The sequence below is a fragment of the Postia placenta genome (assembly GCF_002117355.1).
Source record: "Postia placenta MAD-698-R-SB12 unplaced genomic scaffold POSPLAscaffold_3, whole genome shotgun sequence".
NCBI lineage: Eukaryota > Fungi > Basidiomycota > Agaricomycetes > Polyporales > Adustoporiaceae > Rhodonia > Rhodonia placenta.
This window is the reverse complement of record NW_020169834.1, coordinates 2,533,742-2,555,436: the sequence shown is the minus strand read 5'-3', so window position 1 is coordinate 2,555,436 and position 21,695 is coordinate 2,533,742. Positions and strand designations below refer to the sequence as shown.

At 54.4% G+C, this 21,695-nt stretch overlaps 10 protein-coding genes across 10 annotated transcripts; 7 read left to right on the top strand and 3 right to left on the bottom strand.

Annotated features, from left to right (window-relative positions):
• Window positions 1-258: 258 nt before the first annotated feature.
• On the top strand, window positions 259-931 carry POSPLADRAFT_1039095 (hypothetical protein; the record flags this gene model as incomplete). The annotated part of the gene is made up of 1 exon (XM_024477488.1): window positions 259-931. A coding segment is annotated over exon 1 (158 nt), but the record flags the coding sequence as incomplete, so codon positions are not given.
• Window positions 932-1,651: 720 nt separating this feature from the next.
• Window positions 1,652-5,371, top strand: POSPLADRAFT_1065242 (hypothetical protein; the record flags this gene model as incomplete). Its single annotated transcript, XM_024481919.1, has 19 exons — window positions 1,652-1,696; window positions 1,750-1,930; window positions 1,989-2,145; window positions 2,204-2,307; window positions 2,365-2,494; window positions 2,551-2,690; window positions 2,756-3,010; window positions 3,061-3,119; window positions 3,168-3,320; window positions 3,369-3,522; window positions 3,569-3,640; window positions 3,694-3,851; window positions 3,910-3,996; window positions 4,057-4,249; window positions 4,315-4,538; window positions 4,592-4,671; window positions 4,735-4,807; window positions 4,864-4,929; window positions 4,987-5,371. 19 exons carry the CDS (start codon window positions 1,652-1,654, stop codon window positions 5,116-5,118), a joined length of 2,463 nt encoding a protein of 820 aa, XP_024342247.1. The 3' UTR covers window positions 5,119-5,371.
• A 91-nt stretch (window positions 5,372-5,462) lies between these two features.
• On the top strand, window positions 5,463-6,305 carry POSPLADRAFT_1179160 (hypothetical protein; the record flags this gene model as incomplete). The annotated part of the gene is made up of 3 exons (XM_024488646.1): window positions 5,463-5,657; window positions 5,716-5,784; window positions 5,846-6,305. 3 exons carry the CDS (start codon window positions 5,463-5,465, stop codon window positions 6,251-6,253), a joined length of 672 nt encoding a protein of 223 aa, XP_024342246.1. The 3' UTR covers window positions 6,254-6,305.
• A 216-nt stretch (window positions 6,306-6,521) lies between these two features.
• Window positions 6,522-9,006, bottom strand: POSPLADRAFT_1054201 (hypothetical protein; the record flags this gene model as incomplete). Its single annotated transcript, XM_024480492.1, has 3 exons — window positions 6,522-6,630; window positions 6,683-6,926; window positions 6,978-9,006. 3 exons carry the CDS (start codon window positions 9,004-9,006, stop codon window positions 6,522-6,524), a joined length of 2,382 nt encoding a protein of 793 aa, XP_024342245.1.
• Window positions 9,007-9,335: 329 nt separating this feature from the next.
• Window positions 9,336-10,427, bottom strand: POSPLADRAFT_1136428 (hypothetical protein; the record flags this gene model as incomplete). The annotated part of the gene is made up of 5 exons (XM_024484683.1): window positions 9,336-9,477; window positions 9,535-9,613; window positions 9,680-9,779; window positions 9,837-9,920; window positions 9,972-10,427. 5 exons carry the CDS (start codon window positions 10,425-10,427, stop codon window positions 9,336-9,338), a joined length of 861 nt encoding a protein of 286 aa, XP_024342244.1.
• A 347-nt stretch (window positions 10,428-10,774) lies between these two features.
• On the top strand, window positions 10,775-13,021 carry POSPLADRAFT_1134858 (hypothetical protein; the record flags this gene model as incomplete). The annotated part of the gene is made up of 5 exons (XM_024484522.1): window positions 10,775-10,897; window positions 10,944-11,683; window positions 11,762-11,930; window positions 11,996-12,750; window positions 12,949-13,021. Coding segments are annotated over 5 exons (1,860 nt in total), but the record flags the coding sequence as incomplete, so codon positions are not given.
• A 196-nt stretch (window positions 13,022-13,217) lies between these two features.
• On the top strand, window positions 13,218-15,235 carry POSPLADRAFT_1179158 (glycosyltransferase family 22 protein; the record flags this gene model as incomplete). The annotated part of the gene is made up of 6 exons (XM_024488645.1): window positions 13,218-13,463; window positions 13,519-13,623; window positions 13,678-13,808; window positions 13,840-13,993; window positions 14,053-14,699; window positions 14,759-15,235. The coding sequence occupies 6 exons, from the start codon at window positions 13,218-13,220 to the stop codon at window positions 15,102-15,104; spliced, it is 1,629 nt and encodes a 542-aa protein (XP_024342242.1). The 3' UTR covers window positions 15,105-15,235.
• Window positions 15,236-15,272: 37 nt separating this feature from the next.
• On the top strand, window positions 15,273-16,445 carry POSPLADRAFT_1134117 (hypothetical protein; the record flags this gene model as incomplete). The annotated part of the gene is made up of 1 exon (XM_024484436.1): window positions 15,273-16,445. One exon carries the CDS (start codon window positions 15,273-15,275, stop codon window positions 16,443-16,445), a length of 1,173 nt encoding a protein of 390 aa, XP_024342241.1.
• A 240-nt stretch (window positions 16,446-16,685) lies between these two features.
• On the bottom strand, window positions 16,686-17,555 carry POSPLADRAFT_1032196 (hypothetical protein; the record flags this gene model as incomplete). Its single annotated transcript, XM_024476837.1, has 2 exons — window positions 16,686-16,885; window positions 17,084-17,555. 2 exons carry the CDS (start codon window positions 17,553-17,555, stop codon window positions 16,686-16,688), a joined length of 672 nt encoding a protein of 223 aa, XP_024342240.1.
• A 1,174-nt stretch (window positions 17,556-18,729) lies between these two features.
• On the top strand, window positions 18,730-20,210 carry POSPLADRAFT_1179154 (hypothetical protein; the record flags this gene model as incomplete). The annotated part of the gene is made up of 3 exons (XM_024488644.1): window positions 18,730-19,786; window positions 19,983-20,103; window positions 20,179-20,210. The coding sequence occupies exons 1-3, from the start codon at window positions 18,935-18,937 to the stop codon at window positions 20,208-20,210; spliced, it is 1,005 nt and encodes a 334-aa protein (XP_024342239.1). The 5' UTR covers window positions 18,730-18,934.
• Window positions 20,211-21,695: the final 1,485 nt, after the last annotated feature.

Here is a 21,695-nt window from a genome sequence, read left to right as displayed (position 1 = left end):
CGTACTCTGTGTATGCGCAAAACTCCGGTGGAAGCTGATGAAGCATTTGACTCTAGCTGCCGTTTGGTTCTAGACGATAGCATGACCCGTCCGACGTCAGAAATCTCCGCACAACACTGTGTCCTCGTGTCGAACAGGCCACGAGCAGGCGCCGCGAAGCCGCCGACAATACAATTGACTCGCCCGCGGATATGACGGGAGCATTTGTCGCTACACACGCGCAGCCAGAAGGCGTTTAGACAAGGCAGGTTGTTATCTGCTTTGCGACCAGGCTGAGTTAGATACTCACGCTAACAAGTCAGAGAGCGGTTCGATGTGCCTTTAGTTTGTGAACGTGGAATGGATTGACATTGGTTTTTCCCAAGATTCCAGGGCATGAACGGCAATCGCGGGCCAGGTACAACGATTCGGATTGCTGCGCATGCCGTCCTCCAACCTAAAACTGTCCGCAGCTACAGTCTGGCATATGAAATACGTGCCTTATTTCTAGGGACGTTTTGGTGCCTGACTACGGTAACGAGCCCAGGCGGTGGTCCGCAATGACTGTGGTGGGGCGCGGCGTCTGGGGGAAATTGTGGGACCCTCACCTCCACAGAATTCACCGCATGTTTCTCCGGAGAACCTTGAGTGGTGACAAATGAGTGGATAGCGGGGGTCTACCGCTTGGTTAGACCAAGTAGTGTCAGATAGCATCGGTGTCTGGTTCCCAGGTGTGAATACATATTATTCATGGAAGTGCATTGACCGATGCTGACGTTCCCAACGAGACCACCTTAGAGCGTCGGCCAAGCACAACCAAGCGGCACCGGGATCGGGAGTGGGGCCGTCTGTATTCAAGTCGGGTTTCATGGGAGGATGCAGATGCGGCCCTGGCGCTCTTTTCGTAAGTTCGAAGAGGAAGCATGCTTGTTTACACCTACCCGGACGCGAGGATGGACGCTCATGAATTGAGACGCCACCAGTGGCGGGGTCAGTTGGCGAGTCTGGCCCCGATCTGGGAAGCGGATCTTCGATGGAGGACCTGCCCTGAATGGGAAGAGATAAAATGGCGATAGGGAGATAACGTGCCGTTATCCCCTCATGATTTGGCAACTCGTCGTACCTCGCACCCACAGGCGATGAACTGCATCGTGAGGCCTCGCAGGAGATGAAGTAAGGGAGCAGGCATAGACTACTGCACCTCCGTATCTCCCTGGGTCCTAGGACACGGGCCTGGGGTCGTTGAATGTGGTGTACATAATTTTCCGCTCGATTAGATTGATTGGGACATGTTTTCGAAGTGCCGAGTTTAAATCGTGCCAGCGAGAGATCTTGCGCCGTGAAGATCGCCTTTGTGCTTCCCATGGGCAGCTGATAAGTAGATACGGATGCCATCAGTGAAGCTGAAGGTTTGCGGCAGCGTTACAGTCAACGGGTGCAGAGACGGAGAGAGCAACGTGTAGATTGAATAGGGAAGCAGACCTCGGCGACAGTACCCGGCGAATGTTCCAGGCTGATGCAACTTGATTGCGTTCAGCGAGTTGGGCGATTTTCATCCACGCTGTAGTATTCCTTCCTGTTCATCGGCTCTTTCCATTTCCATTCCACACTACCCGCGTCTCCTTCGCGATCCTCTTCACGCCCGACCCTACACTTGAGCTTGCTCTTACACATGCCCTACAAGCTCTCCGCGACGCTGAAGGGCCACTCCGCCGATGTGCGTCCATACTGCGCTCCTGTCGCGTCGACCTAGGTGCTCACGCCTTACAGGTTCGGGCAGTAGTGTCCCCGACCAGCGATCTGGTCATCTCCGCATCGCGCGACTCCACCGCGATCTCCTGGTCCAGGGCCTCTGCAGATGCAGGCTTCACCCAGACCGCTGTGCTACACGCAGGCTCACGCTATGTCAACGCAGTCGCATACCTCCAGCCCTCCCCGGACGCTCCCGCAGGTGAGCAATGATCCCTGGACGCGACATCGAGGGACTCACAAGCGGAGGGGCTGTCTAGGATACGCGGTAACAGGAGGTCAAGACACAATCATCAATGTGTTCTCCCTGGCGAATACCACAGGCGAGCCAAACTTCTCTCTGATCGGACACACGGACAATGTATGCGCCCTGGACACCACGCCGGACGGCACGATCATCTCAGGATCTTGGGATCGGTACGTAATCCTGAACCGAACCCTTTGATATCATTATATCATCATTCACTGTGCGCAGAACTGCGAAAGTCTGGAAAGACTTCAAGCTAGTATTTGATCTGACTGGACACCAGCAATCCGTGTGGGCCGTGCTGGCGGTAGACGGACGACAATTCCTCACAGGTACGTCGGCATCGTGGGTGCCAACGTTCTGCGATTCGAATGCCGTATGATGTGAAGGTTCTGCCGACAACACTGTCAAGCTCTGGAACCAGCATAAGAACGTGCGGACGTACCCAGGGCATACGCAAGCCGTCCGTGGACTAGCGCTGATTACAGATATCGGCTTTGCATCATGTTCTAATGATGGGTGAGCGGATACTGCAATTCATCTTTTGGCATTCACGAATGAGACATTGCCTTCAGTGAAATCCGCATATGGACGATGGAAGGCGATGTCGTGTACACCGTGACCGGGCATACCTCGTTTGTTTACAGCCTTTCTGTACTGCCCAACGGCGACATCATCTCTGGCGGTGAAGACCGCACGGTCCGCATCTGGAGGGGTGCGCATTGCCTACACACCATCTCCAGACGCACGGAATTCATTCGCTGATGCTGTATCGCGCAGACGGAGAATGCGCACAGACAATCGTTCACCCGGCCATCTCGGTCTGGTCAGTCTCGACAATGCCGAACGGAGACATCGTCACGGGCTGCAGCGACGGTGTCGTACGCATTTTTACTGCTGAGGAGTCGCGTTACTTGCCCGGCGACCAACTCAAGGCATACGAGGACCAGGTCGCTAGCCAGGCGCTGCCTGCACAGCAAGTTGGCGACGTGAAGAAATCAGATCTGCCTGGACTGGAAGCCCTGTCACAGCCAGGTAAGCCCTATATATGCGCGTTTCCCGCGCAGTTTGAACACGGCACATAGGCAAAAAATCTGGTGAGGTCAAGATGGTTCGAGACGGCGATAATGTTACTGCACATCAGGTATGCATTGGATTATATTCTGTGACAGAATTCTAAGATTCTCTCAAGTGGGATAGTGCTACGTCTAGCTGGCAGAAGATTGGAGACGTCGTGGACGCTGTAGGTTCTGGTCGGAAGCAACTCTACAAGGGAAAAGAGTACGACTATGTCTTCGATGTCGATGTCCAGGAGGGCATGCCTCCACTCAAATTGCCATATAATGCAAATGGTATGTGTGACAGCCGGGGCTCTGCACCGTACCTGATGAAGGTTTCAGAGAATCCATACACTGCCGCCCAGCGGTTCCTCGAATCGCACGATCTTCCCATGACATATTTGGACCAGGTAGTCAAATTTATCGAACAGAACGCCGGCGGCGTTAATCTGGGCGGCGGGGGTGGACAATTTGTGGACCCTTACACAGGTGTGATTGATTTGAATAGCGGAAGACTTAGCTCATTTCCGCGTAGGCGCTTCCAGGTACCAGCCTGCGTCCACTGCAGCGGGAAGCGGAGGCTCAGAGTTTATGGATCCATTCACTGGTGAACTTTATTCGTGCCATCACTCGTTCTCAAGTCTCATTTTTCGCATTCAGGGGCTTCAAGATATCGGGCTGCACCGAGTACTCCGCCAGCTGTGCCGTCCACGGCGTCCAGCGACCCTTGGACAGGTGGGTCCCGGTACTCAAGAGCCACATCAGCTGCAGCAGCGAGACGGCCATCCACAGCAACACGTGGGAAAATAATCCCCGTGGTGAGTTGTATCATAGTTCATAACCACCCTGTCTCATTGAACATCCGAATAATTACAGCGCAAACCTCTAGCGTTCCGACAAGCCAATGTGTCTGCGATGCAGGGGAAGCTTCACCAACTTGATCAGGCATTAAGAAATGAGATTGTATGTTGTCCTGATTTTCGGATAGTGCGGCAATCTCATTGTGATTTGGTATCCGTGAAGTCTACATCTTCATTGTCCATGTACCCACAAGAAATGAGCTTGGTGGATGAAGCGTTCAAGTACCTGGCACAAGTCATCTCCCATCTAGCCCATTGGACGAATCCACCGGACACCACAAATCCGCTTAACGCTTCGCACCTTAACGCGATTATATCGCTCCTAGAGCGGTGGCCACGAGAAACACTCTACCCAGGTAGATGTCGAGACTCCACGCCTCGGTGCATGCCGTTGCTGACTAAAAGAAATCACGAATCATAGTGATGGACCTGGCCCGACTGCTCATTGCCTTCTGCCCGAGCTACTCTGAGGACCGTGTGCTAAAGCAGCGGTTCTGCGATGCGATGGCCAATGCAGCATTGGCGTATGATCCATGGGAGATGCCCCTGCCAAAAGGGCGGGAGACGAACATGCTATTCCTCTACCGTGCATTGGCCAACACCTTCCACGAGCCGGAAGAGATCGACGTACCGTTCGTGCACAGGGTAAGTCGCGTATTATACGGGAACGTTCCACTGAGTCATCTCACCGCCGTTAGATCTTCAATGGGTTTAGCGAGGCGCCATATGGCGATCTATCCAAGACGTTACGTGTTGCAATGACTACGACGCTACTCAAGTACGTGCTATATAGATAGGCAGCGACATGGATGCGGTGACGACTCATTGATATTCTATTCAGCATCAGCTGCATCGGCCTTCGAGAGCCATTGGACCTCGATATCAAGTCAAAGCTCTTCCGCCTTGTCATTAAAGTGAGTCGCAGCGAATCACGCAACTGCAACATTCACTGACGTGGGATTGCACGCAGACGCTACAAGCCGAGAGATCAGAGTCAGAAGCAGCATATCGTTCTCTGGTGGCTCTCGGTAACATTGTAAGCGGCGTACTGCGTTTCGCCGTGGCATTACCGGTTCATGATTTGCACCTACAGATATACGCATCGAAAGAGCAAGGGCAAGCAATTGATGCTAGCCTGATTAGACCATATCTCTCTGCCCTTCCCAGTGCGTTCCCCGAAGAACGCATCAAGGACGTTACGAAAGAGATTGTAGACCTACTATGATAGTGTATATAGGTGTCCCATATACGGCCCTCATTGTTCATATGTCTCACCGATTGGCAGCAGCTTGGGCTTTGCGATGATTCTTCGTGTACCGAATAGATCACTGACAGAGGACAGGTATACGGACGACTGTACTACGACACTCTCACTATAACGTTGTTCTTGTTCCTTCATCGTTTAGCGTTTCTAGTGGCAGCACAATGTAAACGATGCAAGACTGCAGGGTTACATACACCCAGTAGTCGGATTTCGGATTTTTTGAGAACCCACTGTACAACAAGTTGCGCACACATGTCATAGACTCCAGCCTGATTAGGGTTACACATTTTCTCGTCTTGACATCGATGGGCCGTATCGTCGTCAAGGTGTACATCGTCCGCCATGGAGAGACGGACGAGAATCGGAAGGGTATCATGCAGGGACAGCTGGACACACAGCTGAATGCTGCCGGTGTAGAGCAAGCACAGATGGCGGCGAACGCGTTAGAACGAGTGCAGTTCAAGAAGGCATTCAGCAGCGATCTAGATCGAGCAGTCAAGGTGCGATCGCGCTCCCTGGGGCACGACCGAATGCAGAGCTCAAGTTAAATGTAACCAGACTGCAGAGATAATCATCGCAAAGCATCCAGGTGTAGCTTTGGAGACAAAGGCCGAGTTACGGGAAAGAGTGCGTTAACAGACCAGTATTACGCACTGCTCGTTCCGTTATTTACCTGATGTCTCGACAGCATCTCGGTGATTGGCAGGGACAGACAATCACCACACGGGGCTCAACGGCCCCAGCAAATGCGGAGCCCGTCAGCGACTTCAGCTTGCGAGCTGCGCGATGGTGGAAGACAACGATTCTGGGATATGCCCAATCCGCGCTTTTGAATGGAGAAGAGCGAACAGATCCTGCTTGCGTGTTGGCCGTGTCCCACGGAGGCTACATTTCCCGATTAATCGCAAACCTAGTTGAGTTAGATGGGGTTAAGGTCGCAGAGGGTGTCGCGGTGAATTCGAAGTGCTGGAACGCGTCGATCTCGGTCATCGACATATACGAGGATGGGGAGAGCGAACTAGTGACTTATTCAGATACGACGCACCTCAAGGTGGACCTTGTCCAGACAAATGCGGATGTCATCACGGATAAGTAGACCATAGAATAGAATTCTAGAAATAGAGACATGAAGTAGAGGTCGGTAGCATAAGTACTTCATTAGTGATATGTTCGTGACGTCAATGGGTCGATGGAAGGATACCTCGTATACCGATTACGACAGATGGGCTGGTGATTGAAGATGAATGAATACATCGTTACAGATAAAATTGAACTGCAGATCGCATATGATATGATGAATACACTGAGAATGAAGATCACAGAGGATAGACTCATAGCATGCAAATGCAACCACGGACGGACACCTATAACAGACTAGGATCCTGCACATCGCGAGGCCCTGAGGAAGCCTTGCCCTTGCCTTTGCCCTTCTTGGATTTTTCGTATTGATCTACTTGCGTCTGGGACAACAGACTGACATGCGGCATGAACACGACAGCCCTACAGTAGAGCGTCACACACTCACTTATCCAATGCAGTCTGGTTCACCTCGGGACTCTTGCCGTCCCCGACGAGGACCTTGACACCGACACTTGGGACACCGTCTACAACGAGGTATATAAACCCAGGACCGGGTGGATAGACGCCCTCACCGGGAGGGCCGGTAATTGTGAGCGTGTGCTGGTCCTGGGACAATGACGAGACGAGGTGCACCAGGCGGGAGTTTGCGTGAACGGTATGGGTCACAAAGCCGAGATCCATCAGAGCGACTGTCCCATTCCTGAGTCAATGCGCGTGCCTATAGTCTTGTTCGCCCTTACCTTGGACATCTGCATTGGCCGGTGCCGATGATGGTAGCTGAACACTGAGCTTTACGCTCTCGCTGAAGCCAAGCAAGCTCGGAACCCCGCCTGTAATCTCAGGTCTCTCCATAGACATATAAGGTGGGTTGAGCCACTCCACTCTATACTCCGTCCCGTACGCCACTTCCGTGCGGTCCAGGTTCGGATTGCTCCCAGCAATCATGATGTTGCCCTTCGGCGTCAGCGTCGCAACCGAGTGATACATCCTCGGGATGCTGCTCGTGGGCATCCCGCTCACCAAGAACCGCTCCCCAAGCGGAAGAGATGACCGGTACAGGACGGGCGTAAGCACTGGGTTGTCCGCGTTCGACGCGCCCACCTGCCCTACGACGTTCCCGTAGCCCGAGATACCTGTCCCGGCGCCGTTAACGATGACAACGTCGCCTGTTGGCAGTAGCACCGCGTCGGGCATGTGGCGCGCTTGCGGCATCTGCTCAACCTGCCAACCTGCGGAGATCCCATCGTCTGTCAGAAGGAGTCGCACACACTGTGCGGACGCAGGGTCCTGCGCGGAGATCTGGTATCCGGGTTGCGTGTCATCGACAGTCGAGCCGCCGCAGATGAGCACCTCTGGCGCATAGTCATTCGTGGGGGAGAGCGGGAGCAGGATCGCGGTGCCTGCCATAGGATATGTGACACGCACGCCATTCGGGATGCGAGGCAGGCGGCGCTCAGTGTTGCGCCGCCAGTCGTAGATCATTGCGTCCTGGTTTGCGGCCATGAAGACGGTCTCATCTGGGAGCGAGAATGCGATAGGGAACAAATTCGCGTTGAGAGTGTCCACAAGGAATGGGAGATGGATCTGCAGCCCGTCTGAGCCGGCGACGTTCTTCGGAGGCCAATATTCGATGGTGGGGTTATTGACCGTGGCGTTATTGATCCAGCCGCCTTTGCGTGAGCCTCCGATGATCATGGCGCTTCCGTCAGAGATACGCAGAACTGTGTTGTACCAGCGGGGGCTCGTTGTCCGGATACGGTCGTGGTTCTCGTAGATTATACAGTTTTCCACGTCCTCTGAGTTACAGGGCTCGAAGATGCGAACAGCCTGGAGTCCGTCTAAATCGCCGAAGTCGGCGGCAGAAGTGTGGTCCTCAACGACAGGGTTCCCACCTACATTGACCAGAGTGCCGTTGCTAAGAAAAGTGCCGCCAGCACAGAAGGAGTTGGACTCCACCGCCAGGGGTTTCAAGGCATTTGTGTCCAGGTTGTAAAGGGCGGCCCAAGCAGGATGCCCATAGATACTCAGCGGATTGTGTTCCACTTTGTCGAAAATGAGAGCATGAGAGTCCGAGATGACAGTTAGCTGCATCGCCGAGACACCAGTGATGCCTTCCTGCACAAGAGACCACTCGGAGGCAGGATTCGGCTCCGAAGCAAGACTAAACAGCGGTGGATAGTCTGAGAATGGCTGGGCAGAGTCATCCAGATAGTTGGAGCGATGTACAGTAGAGTAGGCGTGAGGAACCATTAGGACAATAAGAGCGTCTACATCCATAACAAACCCTTTTGCTTCGGCTCTGTTCTGGCCGGTGTTGACAATCTTGAGGGTATGCCTGCCTAGACGTAGCTGATGACTCCCGAAAATACGCTGTTGCTTCAGCGGCGTTGAGCTCCAAGCGTCGACTTCTTGCACTTTCTTGCCATCTATATGGACTTGTGAAATACCGTGTCTTTGGTCTTGATTGCCAAACCATTCAATTCCGGTTCCAAAGAAAGTGAAAGTCATGGAAGCCCCGCGCTCAGACGTTGACCGCAGGGTGTTAAACACAAATGCAGAGGAGAAAGAGTCGGTCCATTGACCACTGTAATGAAGTAGAGGAGACGAAGAGTCATAGCTTTTGGCTCCGGAAGGCAAATAGTAAGGGGTGAACGGCTGAGGATCTGAAGCACCCGGGGTGACAACTCCGTTCCAAGCACTCTCAGCAGCATCATTCAGCGAGACCAAGGCGGCCAACACCCAGAACAGAGCAGATATACGCTGGAACATGGCTGTCGAGCCGTAAGGAGACTTGATCAACGGGGTGTTCCAAATTCGCGTCGTGGTCAAACAACGCGCCAACAACGCGTGGTCATGTGATTGAGCCCAACGTCTGCGTGAGCGCCGTAAGGGAGCCTGGTCACTTCTACACCTTCGCGCATCGGCACTCAGCGGCCACTTAGACCATATCGAACCATGATCTACATCGAGCGGTAGCGTCAGTCAATGAATGACGAAAGTCACCATCTCAGAGTTTCATATAGCAACGACTGTGTACACATATCAGGGTAATGCTGTAAGGGAAGCTATGGCCAAAAGAAATACACTCCTGGACAATATTACAATGCTCGCTGGCGCATGCGGCTGCTCACCGTCCGCAGACCCGCGTAGACCTTCCCCGGAGGTGACCCCAGGATGAGCGATACAATCGCATCACGAGCAATCTTGATATTTTGGAACGAGCCCAGAATATGAATCTTGCTGTAGAGAAAGTCTTGTTCATATTCTCATCGTGCGCAGATAACGAGGCGAACGTACGTATCGGCAAGCACAATTCGAGTTCGACTCGCATTCTCAATTGTGAACTTAGTCTTGCCATCCTGACCGGCAATGCGACCTGCAAACATACCCAAAGGGGGGAGTTCAGTATCCGTGCGTTCTACAACAATCATCAGACACTAACCAATGGCCCGAGACAGGTGATCGCCGTGGAGTGTCTTCACGTCCTTAATCTCGAAAGAATCCAAGTATAGGTCGTCAAGACGGAGAAGCGCAATGGCGTCCTAGTTGCACCGTCCTCCAATCAGAGCCATGAGGGGATGGTGAAGCGGAGCACTCACGTTCACATCGAAACCCAGGGCGTACGACTTCACGAAATCGGCACCCTTCTGGATCGCACCAACGTCTTGGGTATGTTTCGATGTCTACATACTGTCAGCACTTTCTTCTCGCATTCAGGATCCATGCAAGCGTACCCGGATCTCCACACTTTTTCGCTGCACATTCATCCGGACTTGTAGCTGCAGCATCTCGGTCAACGGCGAAAAGATGTGCACCCAGTCCTTTTTCAAAGGGGTCATGCGGTGTGGGGGTATAGGTATCCGCCTCGTCTCAGACTTCAGCGTCGTTCGCTGTGCGGACGCTGGGAGCGGGGGGAAAGCGGGGGCGGCGGTTTGTTCGGGCAGGGTGGAGGAGTCTGTCTCGATCATAACAGCGTCGTCTTCGTACGCCTGCAGCTCAACCGGTGCTGATTGTGCATCCGTGGATGGAATGCTCTCCGTGATATCAGCAACAGTGCCATCCATATCGTCGTCCTGGTCGTTATGCGCCGAAGCATTTGTAGGCTTTGCTGATGCCTTCTTGGACAGCTTGCGCCTGTTCTTTTTGTGAGGAGCGGCAGATGTGCTGGGTTGTGCGTGTATTACTACCATGGTGAGATGTTGAGAAACTGCCGTGTGTCCCGGTGGGTATATAGGAGCGAGGCGAGGCAGAGAGGAGAGAGCGTGCACTTGCAGGGAGGCCGGAAATTGTTGTTCGGCAATATCCGATCGACGATCGGTGGTCTATCTCCTGCAGGCGTTCTTACTCTGGTTGTTCTCACTCTGCGCCATGGCCACCTCCGGACAGGCTGGATCCGTACAAAATATCAGCGAGGGTAGACCACAAGGTCTTGCTATTCCTAATTTTTGGCCATCGCACAGGACCTCACAGAATCATAGCTCTACAGACCCTTCTCAGCTCTATTTCTCCAGAGGACCCGCTTACTGTTCAAGGGCAGAAAATGACTCCTGGACAGGTCAAAAAGATCTCCGAAAAGCTTGGTGAAATTCTAGGAGATGCCGCCGATGTAGGTGACCAGAGGCGCAACGAGAAGGGTGAGGTGCGGTTGCCTACCCTGCAGGTTTCTGCAGACATTGATTATCGCAACCGTTTCTTGTTATGTTCAGCTCGTAAATGAGGAGGGGCTACCAATCGTGGATATCGTCGAACCCGTAAGGGAGACATCAACCACCTATCCACCGCCGGCAGACTTATTCGATGATCCTGATCTTCTACCCCCTTGGGCCCTCTCAGACGCGGAAAAGGCTCGACGTCGTACCGAGCGCGAACGCATCCTCGATATGCTCGAGGAAGAAGAAGATATCGAACGGGACCGCGAAGAGGCCGCAGAACGTGAGCGTCATCGTGCGCAACTGGAGACGCGTAAAGAGGCGGCCAAGGCCGAGCTCGACGCGTTGCGGAAGGCAAAGGAGCTGCAAAAGAAGATGGGCAAGGCACTTCTCAGAAACGTGATTGAGACCAAGGAAAGGGAGGAAAAGGACGCCATTGCAAGGCAGCGTGAGGAGGAGGCAGAGCGGGAGAGCAAGCGTAATCTGAAACCGAAGAAGAGCGTCACATTCGTGGACCCGCTTATGGACGACGAGGCTGCTACGCCCACAACACCAAAAGCAGAGATGGGCGATGTATCACTGGCGAGGCTCCAACGAAAAGGAAAGAGCACTCTGCTCAGCAAAACACAAATGGACAAGCAGCCGATGAAAATGCAGGTTGTGGAGCGCCATCCTATCGGCCTCCGTGACCATTTATCCGCCCTGCAGCCCCAGGACCACGACTCCGACGATGAGTCCGAGCCCGGCTCGCCTGTCCCCGCCGATTCTGACGAAGGCGAGGTCATCTACTCCGACGCGTCTGATGATGAGCACGGTGATGTGCGGCGTGCTCCAATATCATCAGATCCCGACTCGGATGGCTCGGAACACATGAGCGATGATGGGGAGCCAGTACATTGGGAAGAGGACGAATTCGATTTTGCCCGCCACCAGCGCGAGGTTGCGCTTGCGTACTACGAAAAGCGAGCTACGATCGGCGCAACAGCTGCCAGTGCAATGAGAGCACATACGCACAATGAAGGCGAGAACGAGTGGGATCAACCGGTCAGTTCCCATTTCTCTGTCCTGGAAGTGTCATCTTATTTGCTGTATAGGAAGTCCCACTCGAGGCAACTCTCGCATCGGCACCCCCGAAACCCGCCTCATCGCGCTTCAAAGCGGCTCGTAGCACGAGCACACTCGCATCTCATTCTCTCGGTCCTGCAGTATTGCCTTCCTCTCAGTCATCTTCTCTCCGAAGCTCGCTGCGTATGGGCAAGTTGGAGGATGATCACTTGGTCGGTGAGGAGAGTGACGACGATGAAGCGGAAGCTCGGGCGATTGTGGAACTACTATCTAAAGGAGAATTCACTAACATAGGTCCCCAGTCCACTGCGTTCCCCGGACATGCGACGAGCAGTATACCTACAGCATTGCCAGCGACAGAGTCTAGCGAAACGCCTGTGTCACAGCGAAAACCCTCGAAGGCATCCAAATTCAAATTGTCTCTCGCCCAGCCTCAGGAACTGTCTAAGCCCGGCCAGCCCTCCTCCGCCCTGGACACGCCAGTGTCTACAATGGAGCGATCATCGCCCAAACTCACCTCGCCAGGTCCAGGTACGCCTATAGCCGTGCCAACTTCCTCTTCGCGGCAGCCTGGACGAGCTCCTAGTGCGAGTGCATCTCTGGGTCTTACAGGCTCCCCGAGAACGCAGCCAGGCCAGGCACAGATGCCCAGCATGATCGTAGAATCGCCCTCCTTCCGTCCACCAGGCAGGGCGCCTCCTCGCGTCGTGACGTCGTCGCCGTTGACCAAACCTTCGCCGATGGCCACCGATTCGCCATCATATAAGTCACCGCCAGATTCTGCCAGCACAGTGGTGGCGTCACCCTCATCTCAATCCGTGGTCATCGGTTCGCAGTCCTTCCAGAGTCCCGCTACGCCGACTGTCACCTCGTCTTTGTCGCTCCCTGCGTCTCCAGCTCGGCAGTCTGCTTCAAGAGCAGATGGAAACGCGTTTACGAGGTCCGAAGCTCCGACTGCACCTGCTGTTGTGATGGTCGCCGAGGTAAAGGAGTCGAGCCAGAATGCTCAACGGACTGGTGCAGGAGGGCGAGAGAAGAAGGTTTCGCGGTTCCTCGCTGAGCGAATGTAGGCTATGGGTGCTCTCCTTGTTCTGATTGTAGCCATAGCATAGACTTGGATGCCTAGTGATGTTGTGTGTTGTGTCGGTCAATCTGCTGTGAATGTGCTATTGCACCAATGTGATCGAGTGTGCGCCACCCGTTTTGATGGGAGCGTCAGTCGCGTCCGTGTCCTCGACGCGTGCACCTCAGCATCAAACGACTCGCATGCAGCGTTCTACCCTTCTTGCACTGGTCTTTCGCATTGGACTTGCGCTCATGACGCGTACGTTCTTCCAGCCCGACGAATTCTTCCAGTCTCTTGAAGTCGCGCATCGTCTTGTCTTCGGTTATGGTCACCTCACCTGGGAATGGTTGTCTCCAAACCCCATTCGCGGCATCATTTATCCAGCGTTGAACGTACCCATCTACTGGGGCTTGAAACTGCTGCACCTTGACCATACTGATCTACTGGTAGGTATGTACGCATGCACAAGGGATGCATTATTGAGGCGCTGAAAGAAAACAGATATGGGCACCTAAGGTGCTCCACGGCGCCCTGGCTGCATGCACAGATATATGGCTCTGCGAGCTCGCAAGGCGGGTGGCGGGTGAGAGATATGTGTTCACTGCAGTGAGTGCAGTGTCATTGCACGGAATACGCTTGCCTTTCTGAAAGCACACCTAGCTCTATCTCTCACTGACGTCTGTGTTTCATGGATTGTCACTCTCGAGATCGATGTCCAATTCCCTTGAGACGTCCTTGACAACCATCGCATTGTGCTTCTTCCCGTGGGACGCGTCCCAAGACATCAAAATGTGAGGTGTCTTCTACAGAGTCTCTTTCTAGAAATGCTTACATTCTCGTCAGGGACGAAATTCGTAAAATGCTCTTCTTCGCGGCGCTCGCGTGTGTTGTAAGACCGACAAATGCACTCTTATGGGTGTACATGATGAGTGCATTATTGTGGCGACTGCGTCGGCATCCAAATCACTTGACATCGGTGATTGTCTATGCGTTTGCAATAGGGTAGAGGGCCCGCTTGTCCTCAGAAGATCATAGCTCACGGCTATATGCTACAGATCGGTAACTCTGCTCTCGACGGTCGCACTAGACTCTGCATACTACGGCGCCTTGACCCTCACACCATTGAATTTTCTCCGCACCAACCTCTCGTCCGTGTCCCTGTTCTATGGGTCTAGTCCCTGGCATTACTACATCTCACAAGCTCTACCTATCCTGTGTTCGATGGCGTTGCCTTATGTGCTGCAAGGTGCCTGGCAGGCAGCACACACGACTGGTCTAGCCTCAAAGACGATGCTGTCGCTCGTCGTCTGGACCATCGGGGTCTATTCCCTGGCAGGGCACAAAGAATGGCGCTTCATACATCCATTACTACCTCTGATGCACGTTCTTGCGGCAAAAGCGATCGTAGACACAAATCCGACTCGTCGTGGTTCATCGATCTTCAGCAAATACTACCGGCAAGTAGTCCTGCTTGGTCTCCCGGCAATAGTATACGTCTCGGTCTTCCATTCTCGGGCTCAGATTGACGTTATGCACTATCTGCGACGTCTTCCCTCGGAAGAAGCGCACTCTGTCGGCTTCCTCGTTCCTTGCCATTCCACGCCTTGGCAAGCGTATTTGCATAGACCGGACCTGGCCGATCCCGGGCGACTCTGGGCCTTGGGCTGCGAGCCGCCTCTATCGTGAGTACAGATCTCGCCGTATATAGCTTTGCCTGTGCTGACGACGCGCGTCGGTCCAGAGGGCAGGACGTAACTGTGTATCAGGACCAGACCGACGTATTCTACGCCTCGCCGGCAAATTACCTTCAAACACACTTCCCGCGTGACGTAGACCCCGCGTTCCCCCCTTCGGAGATGCCCTGTACCGTACCCGGGGCGCCAACCTTACCGGGTCTGGAATGGCGCCATGAGTGGCCACAGAATCTGGTAGTCTTTGGTGCCCTGTTGGATGACGCTGAGGTGCGCGGCATTTTGGAAGAGAAGGAATACCGTGAGGTCTGGAAGAGCGAGTCGGGGTGGGAGGGTGATCGGAGGAGACAGGGAGGGGTCCGGGTTTGGCGAGTGCGGCCTGTCGAGCTAGAGTGATGATGATGCCCGCTTGCAGTTTTAACGTTGCGCTCGCACCCGGCTTTTGCTTGCCTCGTACATAGCCTATGAACGCCGTGGTATATATGCCTCGAGACCGCTAAATAGACAGGTCAAGTAGCTCTCCGCTACAGCATCATACATTCCACATCTAGCGTTTGTACTGCCATGACGGTCACCCTCCCACCCGAGCTATGGATGCACATCTTCCGCTTGTCGACCATCTCTCCGTTGACCTATCGCCTCCGCGCAACCACCTACCACCCATTCAAGACTGCACCCCTCATCGCGCAGGACGATGTTGAAGCACTCAAGACCAAGTCCGCGCTCATCCTCGTGTGCAAGCAATGGCGCGCGCTCGCGCTCGATCTCCTTTATGAGGACATCTCACTCGGCCGCCCCGAGAGGCTGCCCAAGCTCCTCGCTGACATTAAGGGAGACGATATAGACACTCCTGCAAGCGGACGGTGGGTACGCCGTGCAAACCTGCCTTACTCCAGCTCCGCGACAGTGACCCCGCGCCCGCTCGTCGCCGTACGCATCCTGGAGTCATGCCCCCGCCTAGAGGTCCTCATCCGTATAGGGCCCTTCCGACCCGAAGCCGACCTACGCTTCGAGTTCCCTACGGACTGTCCGCCACTACCCTCATTGAAGCGGCTCGACTGGTGGCATGTCAATGAGGCCGCTCGCTCCGGCGGCATCAACCGCCTGGGCGACGTCCTGCAAGCCGCGCCGAATCTCGAGTACCTCTCGCTCGGCGGGTACCTCATATTCTGCCACATGCAGCCTGCAGACATATCTCTGCCGCAGCTTACGACGCTCCGCATCCTGCGCATGAACGTGCTGTGTGTCGCGCAGACGTGCCGCTGGTCGATGCCTGCTCTGCGCAACTTGATTATCGACACTGTCGAGGATATCGGCATCATGGACGGCTTCTGGGGGACGTTCGGCGAGCAGATCCGCACCGTCGAGCTCGGACATAGTCTCAGCTACTATGTGTACGACACGCTCTCGTACATCCTTCCCGGCTGCCCGCGCCTCGAGGTGCTGAACTACTACGTCCACTTCACTGCGGTGCCTACAGCACTGAGCAAGACGTCTAACACGCTCACCACTATTGGTTTGCATGCCCATCCCAATTTGTTGCTACCTCCGGAAAGCTCGGAATACTGGAAACGCATTCAGGACCACTTCGCCATGCTTTGCGGGCCTTCGTTCTCTGCGCTGAAAAGGGTCATACTATATGGGGCTTGGGACACGGTTATAGACGACATCCGATACCCCTTCTTGATTCAACCTCTGTTGGACCGTAAATGTAGTATCGAACGCGCCTCAGATTGATAGGCTGTGGTATATGCGTAGATCTCGGTTGTCCGTATGGTTGTTTGACTTGACTTTCTGGTCCGGCTGCTACACTATATACACGTACTCTGGTACTAGTGATTTCCGAATGGGCATGTTGTCTTCCTATTATACATGTCGTGTAGATGATTATTATGGTTCCTTGATTAAGATATAGTCCTATTGCTAAGAAACCTTGTCTGCCGACGTGATGTGCGAATACCAAATGATACATGAGTTTCAGCCGAAAACATTCGAAGTGCCGTCATACGAGCGATGCTTTGTTTGTTTGCATTGAGTCTGAGCCGAAAGCACAGAGGGAGCTAGCGAGCTACGACCTCCCGCGTTGTGAGGAAGCATATTGGGTGTTGGTGGAGGGTGCGTGGCGTCCATTCGGGTGACGAGGGGTATTCTCGTTCGCATCTGCCTGTCACTGCTGCCTGGGGTGCAGTTCATGTATGGGATATGTGAGGAGGGGAGGGCCGACATACAGAGAGCCTACAGTTTGCTGTTCTGGGTGGGGAAAGTCGTCCATCGTCGGTTGCACGGCGGCTGACGGGAAAGGCCGTCCGATCGAGCCACCTTGGGAGAGGCAGAAATGAATTGGAGGCGAACAAGAGGGAACAGCGAGGACGTACGTCGATTATCTGATTGAGACGTTCCCGGGACAACCTGCTGCGAGAATTCTCCCGACCATCGACGGCCACTGACGGGCCTTGTAGTCGAATGGGAGTTCATACCGGAAGCGCTCGCTGCGTGGCTGAGGCATACTTCACATAGCGTGCAGCCAGGGGGGACCGGCCGCGTGCACGAAGCACACGTCGACCGTGCAGAATTGTTTGGAGGAATCGTCGACAATGGGAACTGCTGACCACTATCCCAGCTGCTTCTCGAGGGCACAGGGCTCGTCGATGGCGGAGTCATGTCCATGGGGCCAAATATCAAATCTGAGCTACCATCGCTGCGCTCGCTACCATCCGATTGAGGGCGAGAGCTCCTGCCGGAGCTGGAAGAGGACTCTGCGAGATCGACATGACTGTGCGCGTGGCTGGATGCCGTCGAATGACCAGGGATCGGTATGGGATTACTTTGACCTGTTCGGGTGGCCATGGGTTGCAACTTTGCGTTGAATGCGGGTGGTAAGTTGTAGGTCGGTGTTGGGGGATGGATGGGGCCGGTTCGAAAGTAAAAGCGAGCTTTATATAATGGGAGCTATCCCGCCTCTCCCCGCTACAGATCCCCGACACCTTCTACTTTGGGTGGAAGCTGGTGTGGCTGCGCAGCATTCTCCCACAGTGGCATGCCTTTTGAGCGAAGAGCAGAAGCGGAAAGTCATGTAGCACAAAGTGGGGAACTTTCCGCCAGCGCGATGTCGGAGCCTGGGATCGGGAGTGGATCAGATTAATGGAACTCAGGAAATCAGATGCATCCTTGCACTGGTGAAGGGCGTATGTGGGTCCGCGGCAGACCAGCGGCGGAGAACCTGGTAGAAAATGTTCACCAAAAGGGCAGGCAAAAACCGTATACACCAGCGCTTAATAAGCAGCCAAAGTGAGATATGTCAGTGCAGTTGGCGGCCTCTTCGGCCAAATGACGGAAGTTGAGATTTGGAACATACGTTACTGTCGGCAAAGTGCGAGCGATGACGGTGAACAATTGGTGGCAGACCCTGCACACGCAAAGTCGGACGCACTACCACTGATCATGAGCGCTAGTCGTCTAGAGCTTGACCGTATAATTGTATGCCGAAAACTTCGGTGAAGGATTTATTCCAAATTCCGAATGGTGCGTGAGACTGATGTTCGCTCGCTGCACCTTCCATTCTGCATTCGAAGACGGCAGTGACAGATTCACGAGTGTTGGGCAAACCAGCGGCTTGCCTGCCGGCTGACTGAGTGGGCGCAGTGGCTGGGTGGACTGAGCCAATCGTCAGCAAATAACGGGGATAGCCTGACAATTGACAATAAGGCACTCACAGAGTTGTGTACGTTGGTAGAAGGCGGGAGTGGAGCACAGGAATGACATAGCATACGTGTCACAAACAGCCTCCACTGCTGCCACGGAGACATGAAGCGAGAGGCAATGAAGGGCGTTGTCTAAGCTTAGGAACAATACGCTCAAAGTAGGCCACAAGATTGGCTTCGCCTTTTGGACAAGAACCTCATCGGACCGGTCTGAACGTTATAAGTGGGGTGCCACGTGCTGACGTCTTGGCTAGGGCATTCACCGAGACCGACGATTTTCCTCGTCGAGTCAGATGCAGAGCGCCGGTAAAATTGACTACCCTGTCTCTTTCGCGTGCGTTTTTGTGACACCACCGACACACCTTGTCGCGAGCGTCACATCTTTTTGACAGTAAAAGTCTACTAGCTTAACTCAACAACACTCTGCTCTCCTCGTCGACGTCTGGCAACCCTCGAGTCTGATCAACTCGAAATTCCGACTTGTCGAGACCTTCAAGACCGATTAGCATCTCATCTCCAACTGAGATGCCTTACAACCTGCGATCTCGCCGGGCTTACTCGTCGCCGGCCGCGCCTGCGTCCAGCCCGATGGTACCTGGTAAGTTCCAAGTTGCTAAAACTGAGAACGTTGATCCTGCGCTTGACAGGGAGGACGGTCTCTCGGACCACGACAGCGTCTACTCCGGTGGGCGCTCGTCAACGAGTGTTCGGCGCGGTCTGCTATACAGCCGCGTCGTCACTCCAGAACAGTCGGCGGCGCCTGGCGCCCCGACAGAGGGCTCCGCTGTCAGCTCAGTCGACATGAGCTTGGATTCAGTGCGCGGCACCGACCTCGGTCGGAAAGCGGCACTGTACGCCAGAGGTGTGGAGGGCGCGTTCCTTCCTACCGACGGTGATTATCCGGACAACGGGGGACGCTGGCACACTGTTACGCGCTCCCGCCGCAGCCGGAGCCTTGATCCTATGGACAAGGATAATGTGTATAGGTTAGCTACCAAGGAAAATACACATGTTTTGACAACCAACCAGAGGGAAGTCATTAGGACTGCCGAGGGTGAGCTTCGCCCGGCAGAGCAGGAACACATCAACAGACGGTTCCGAGTGGTTCACGAGAGACGCAATCGCGAGCGTCCTGAATCAAAAGATGAGGGACCATCCATGAGGATGGACAAAGGCAAGGGTATTGATCCTCGCAATTGGGGTAATGCAGAGATCGCTCTGGAGGATCTTGACATAGAAGCTCAGAAACGAGCCTACGCGATCCTGGCCAATCCAATGGCCTTGTTCTTGAATGAGGCAGGCAATCCATTGAGTATTGACAAGCAACGGGAGGCCCTGGAATATTGGGGCAGTCTTCATAAGGTGCCCCAGTCTGGCGTGAGTGTTTCTACAAAAAACAATGGTCATTGTCGCGACTTGAGGTTAAGCGACGGGAGAAAACTGAAAGGCTGGGGGCGTCCGACTAGATCTTACCAAAGCGATGGTGAGCAACGCTCAAACCTAAGGCTAGGGACAAGAAAATGTATTAGTTAGTAAGTAAGAAGATGATACAAAGGGAGGCTTACTGACCTAGGGACAAGAGGTTGAAACTGAGGTCCCTAGGGCAGCAGAGGCCGGCTTATATACATGGGGAGATAAGGGCAGGCTGTGCGCGCTGGTCTGTGCGCAGCATGCTGACGCGGCCCCGGGGGCCGGTGAGTCAGAGAGGCTGTGTCAGCGGAGCCCGAGCTGTGCCGCGCACTGCCGTCCTATCTAATCAGATCGTACAGTAGATAATGACGCGTCCATATCGGGCATGTAGTACAGAGGTCGCGGGTTCGAGCCCGCGAAAAGGAAAAAATTAAAAAAACGGCTAGACGCCGTACCAAGTCACGACATTACCCCTCCCTCAATGGCGCATGACCTCATGCGAGGCACCCTTGCCCATCTCCCACCCAGAGCGGCAGCATGCTTCAGTCAGCGGCAAAGGCATCGGCTGGAAGTTGAGACCACCAAAGATAGCGGCATTGAGGCGGCGAGGGGCGTTCGGATTCTTCCGGTGGAAGTTGGCTATGAGGGCCGGCGCATTGGCAACATTGCGCGCCGGTTCCCATGACGTGTGCGAGTCGTCATAACCTTTCCATTTGACGAGGTACTGCAGTTGACGCCGGAAGATCCTCGAATCCTTGATCCGCTCAACCTCGTACTCCTCATCGCCCTCAACCTCGATCGCAGGCGGCTCCTCCGGCTCCCGGCCCGGGATATCGCTACGCGTGTACTTGCTAAGCAAGGAGACATGGAACACCGGGTGCACCGGCACCGACTTCGGCAGGATTAGTTCGTAATCCAGGTCTCCGAGCTTTCGCCGCACGGCATAAGGCCCGAGGCGCTTGGGACTGAGCTTCTTGCTCAGCTGTTTCAGCTTAAGGTTCCGGGCATCAAGCCAGACCTTGTCCCCCGGCGCGAAGACCGGTGCCTGTTGCACGTGCTTGTCGTAGTACACCTTCATGCGCTCGGCCGACAGCTCGAGCGCAGAGTGCGTATCATCGCAAATCTCCTTCAGGATCTTGAGCCGATCAGCGGCCGCAGGCATCGCAGACATCGGATTGATCCGCACTTGGATCTCAGGATTGTACCCTTGATGCAGGAAGAATGGGGAGTGCCCGGTCGCGGAGTGAACTCGGTTGTTCAATGCGAATTCCGCGAGCGGCAATTGCTTCGCCCAATCATCCTGCCTGTGGCTTGTGAAAGCACGCAGGTACTGCTCAATCTCCTGATTCCAGCGCTCAGTCTGGCCGTCCGTCTGAGGGTGGAACGCTGTAGACAGCGCCGGTTCGATCCCCAGTCCCTTGTACACCGCATGGAGATATTTCGAAGCGAACTGGGGACCTCGGTCTGATATGACCTTGGCCGGGGCCCCATGATGCTTGAACACATCGCGGATGTACAGGTCTGCCACACCTTCTGCCGTTAAGGTCTCATGACAGGCCGAGAAGTGGACCTGCTTTGTGAAGCGGTCGGCGGTAACCAGGATCGAGTCAAACCCATCAGACTTTGGCAAGCCGACGATCATATCCGTGGTGATGATCTGCCACGGGCGTTCGGGGATCTCGTTCGGCTTCAGCGGACCCTGGGGTTTAGCTGGGAATGTCTTGGTACGGTTGCACACGTCGCAGGTGCTTACGTACTCATTGACGAATTTAGACATCCCAGGCCACCAGTAGTTCCGCGATACGAGTTCCAGGGTTTTGGCGCGACCGCCATGACCGGCGATCGGCGAGTCGTGGTGGATCTTAACGATATCCCG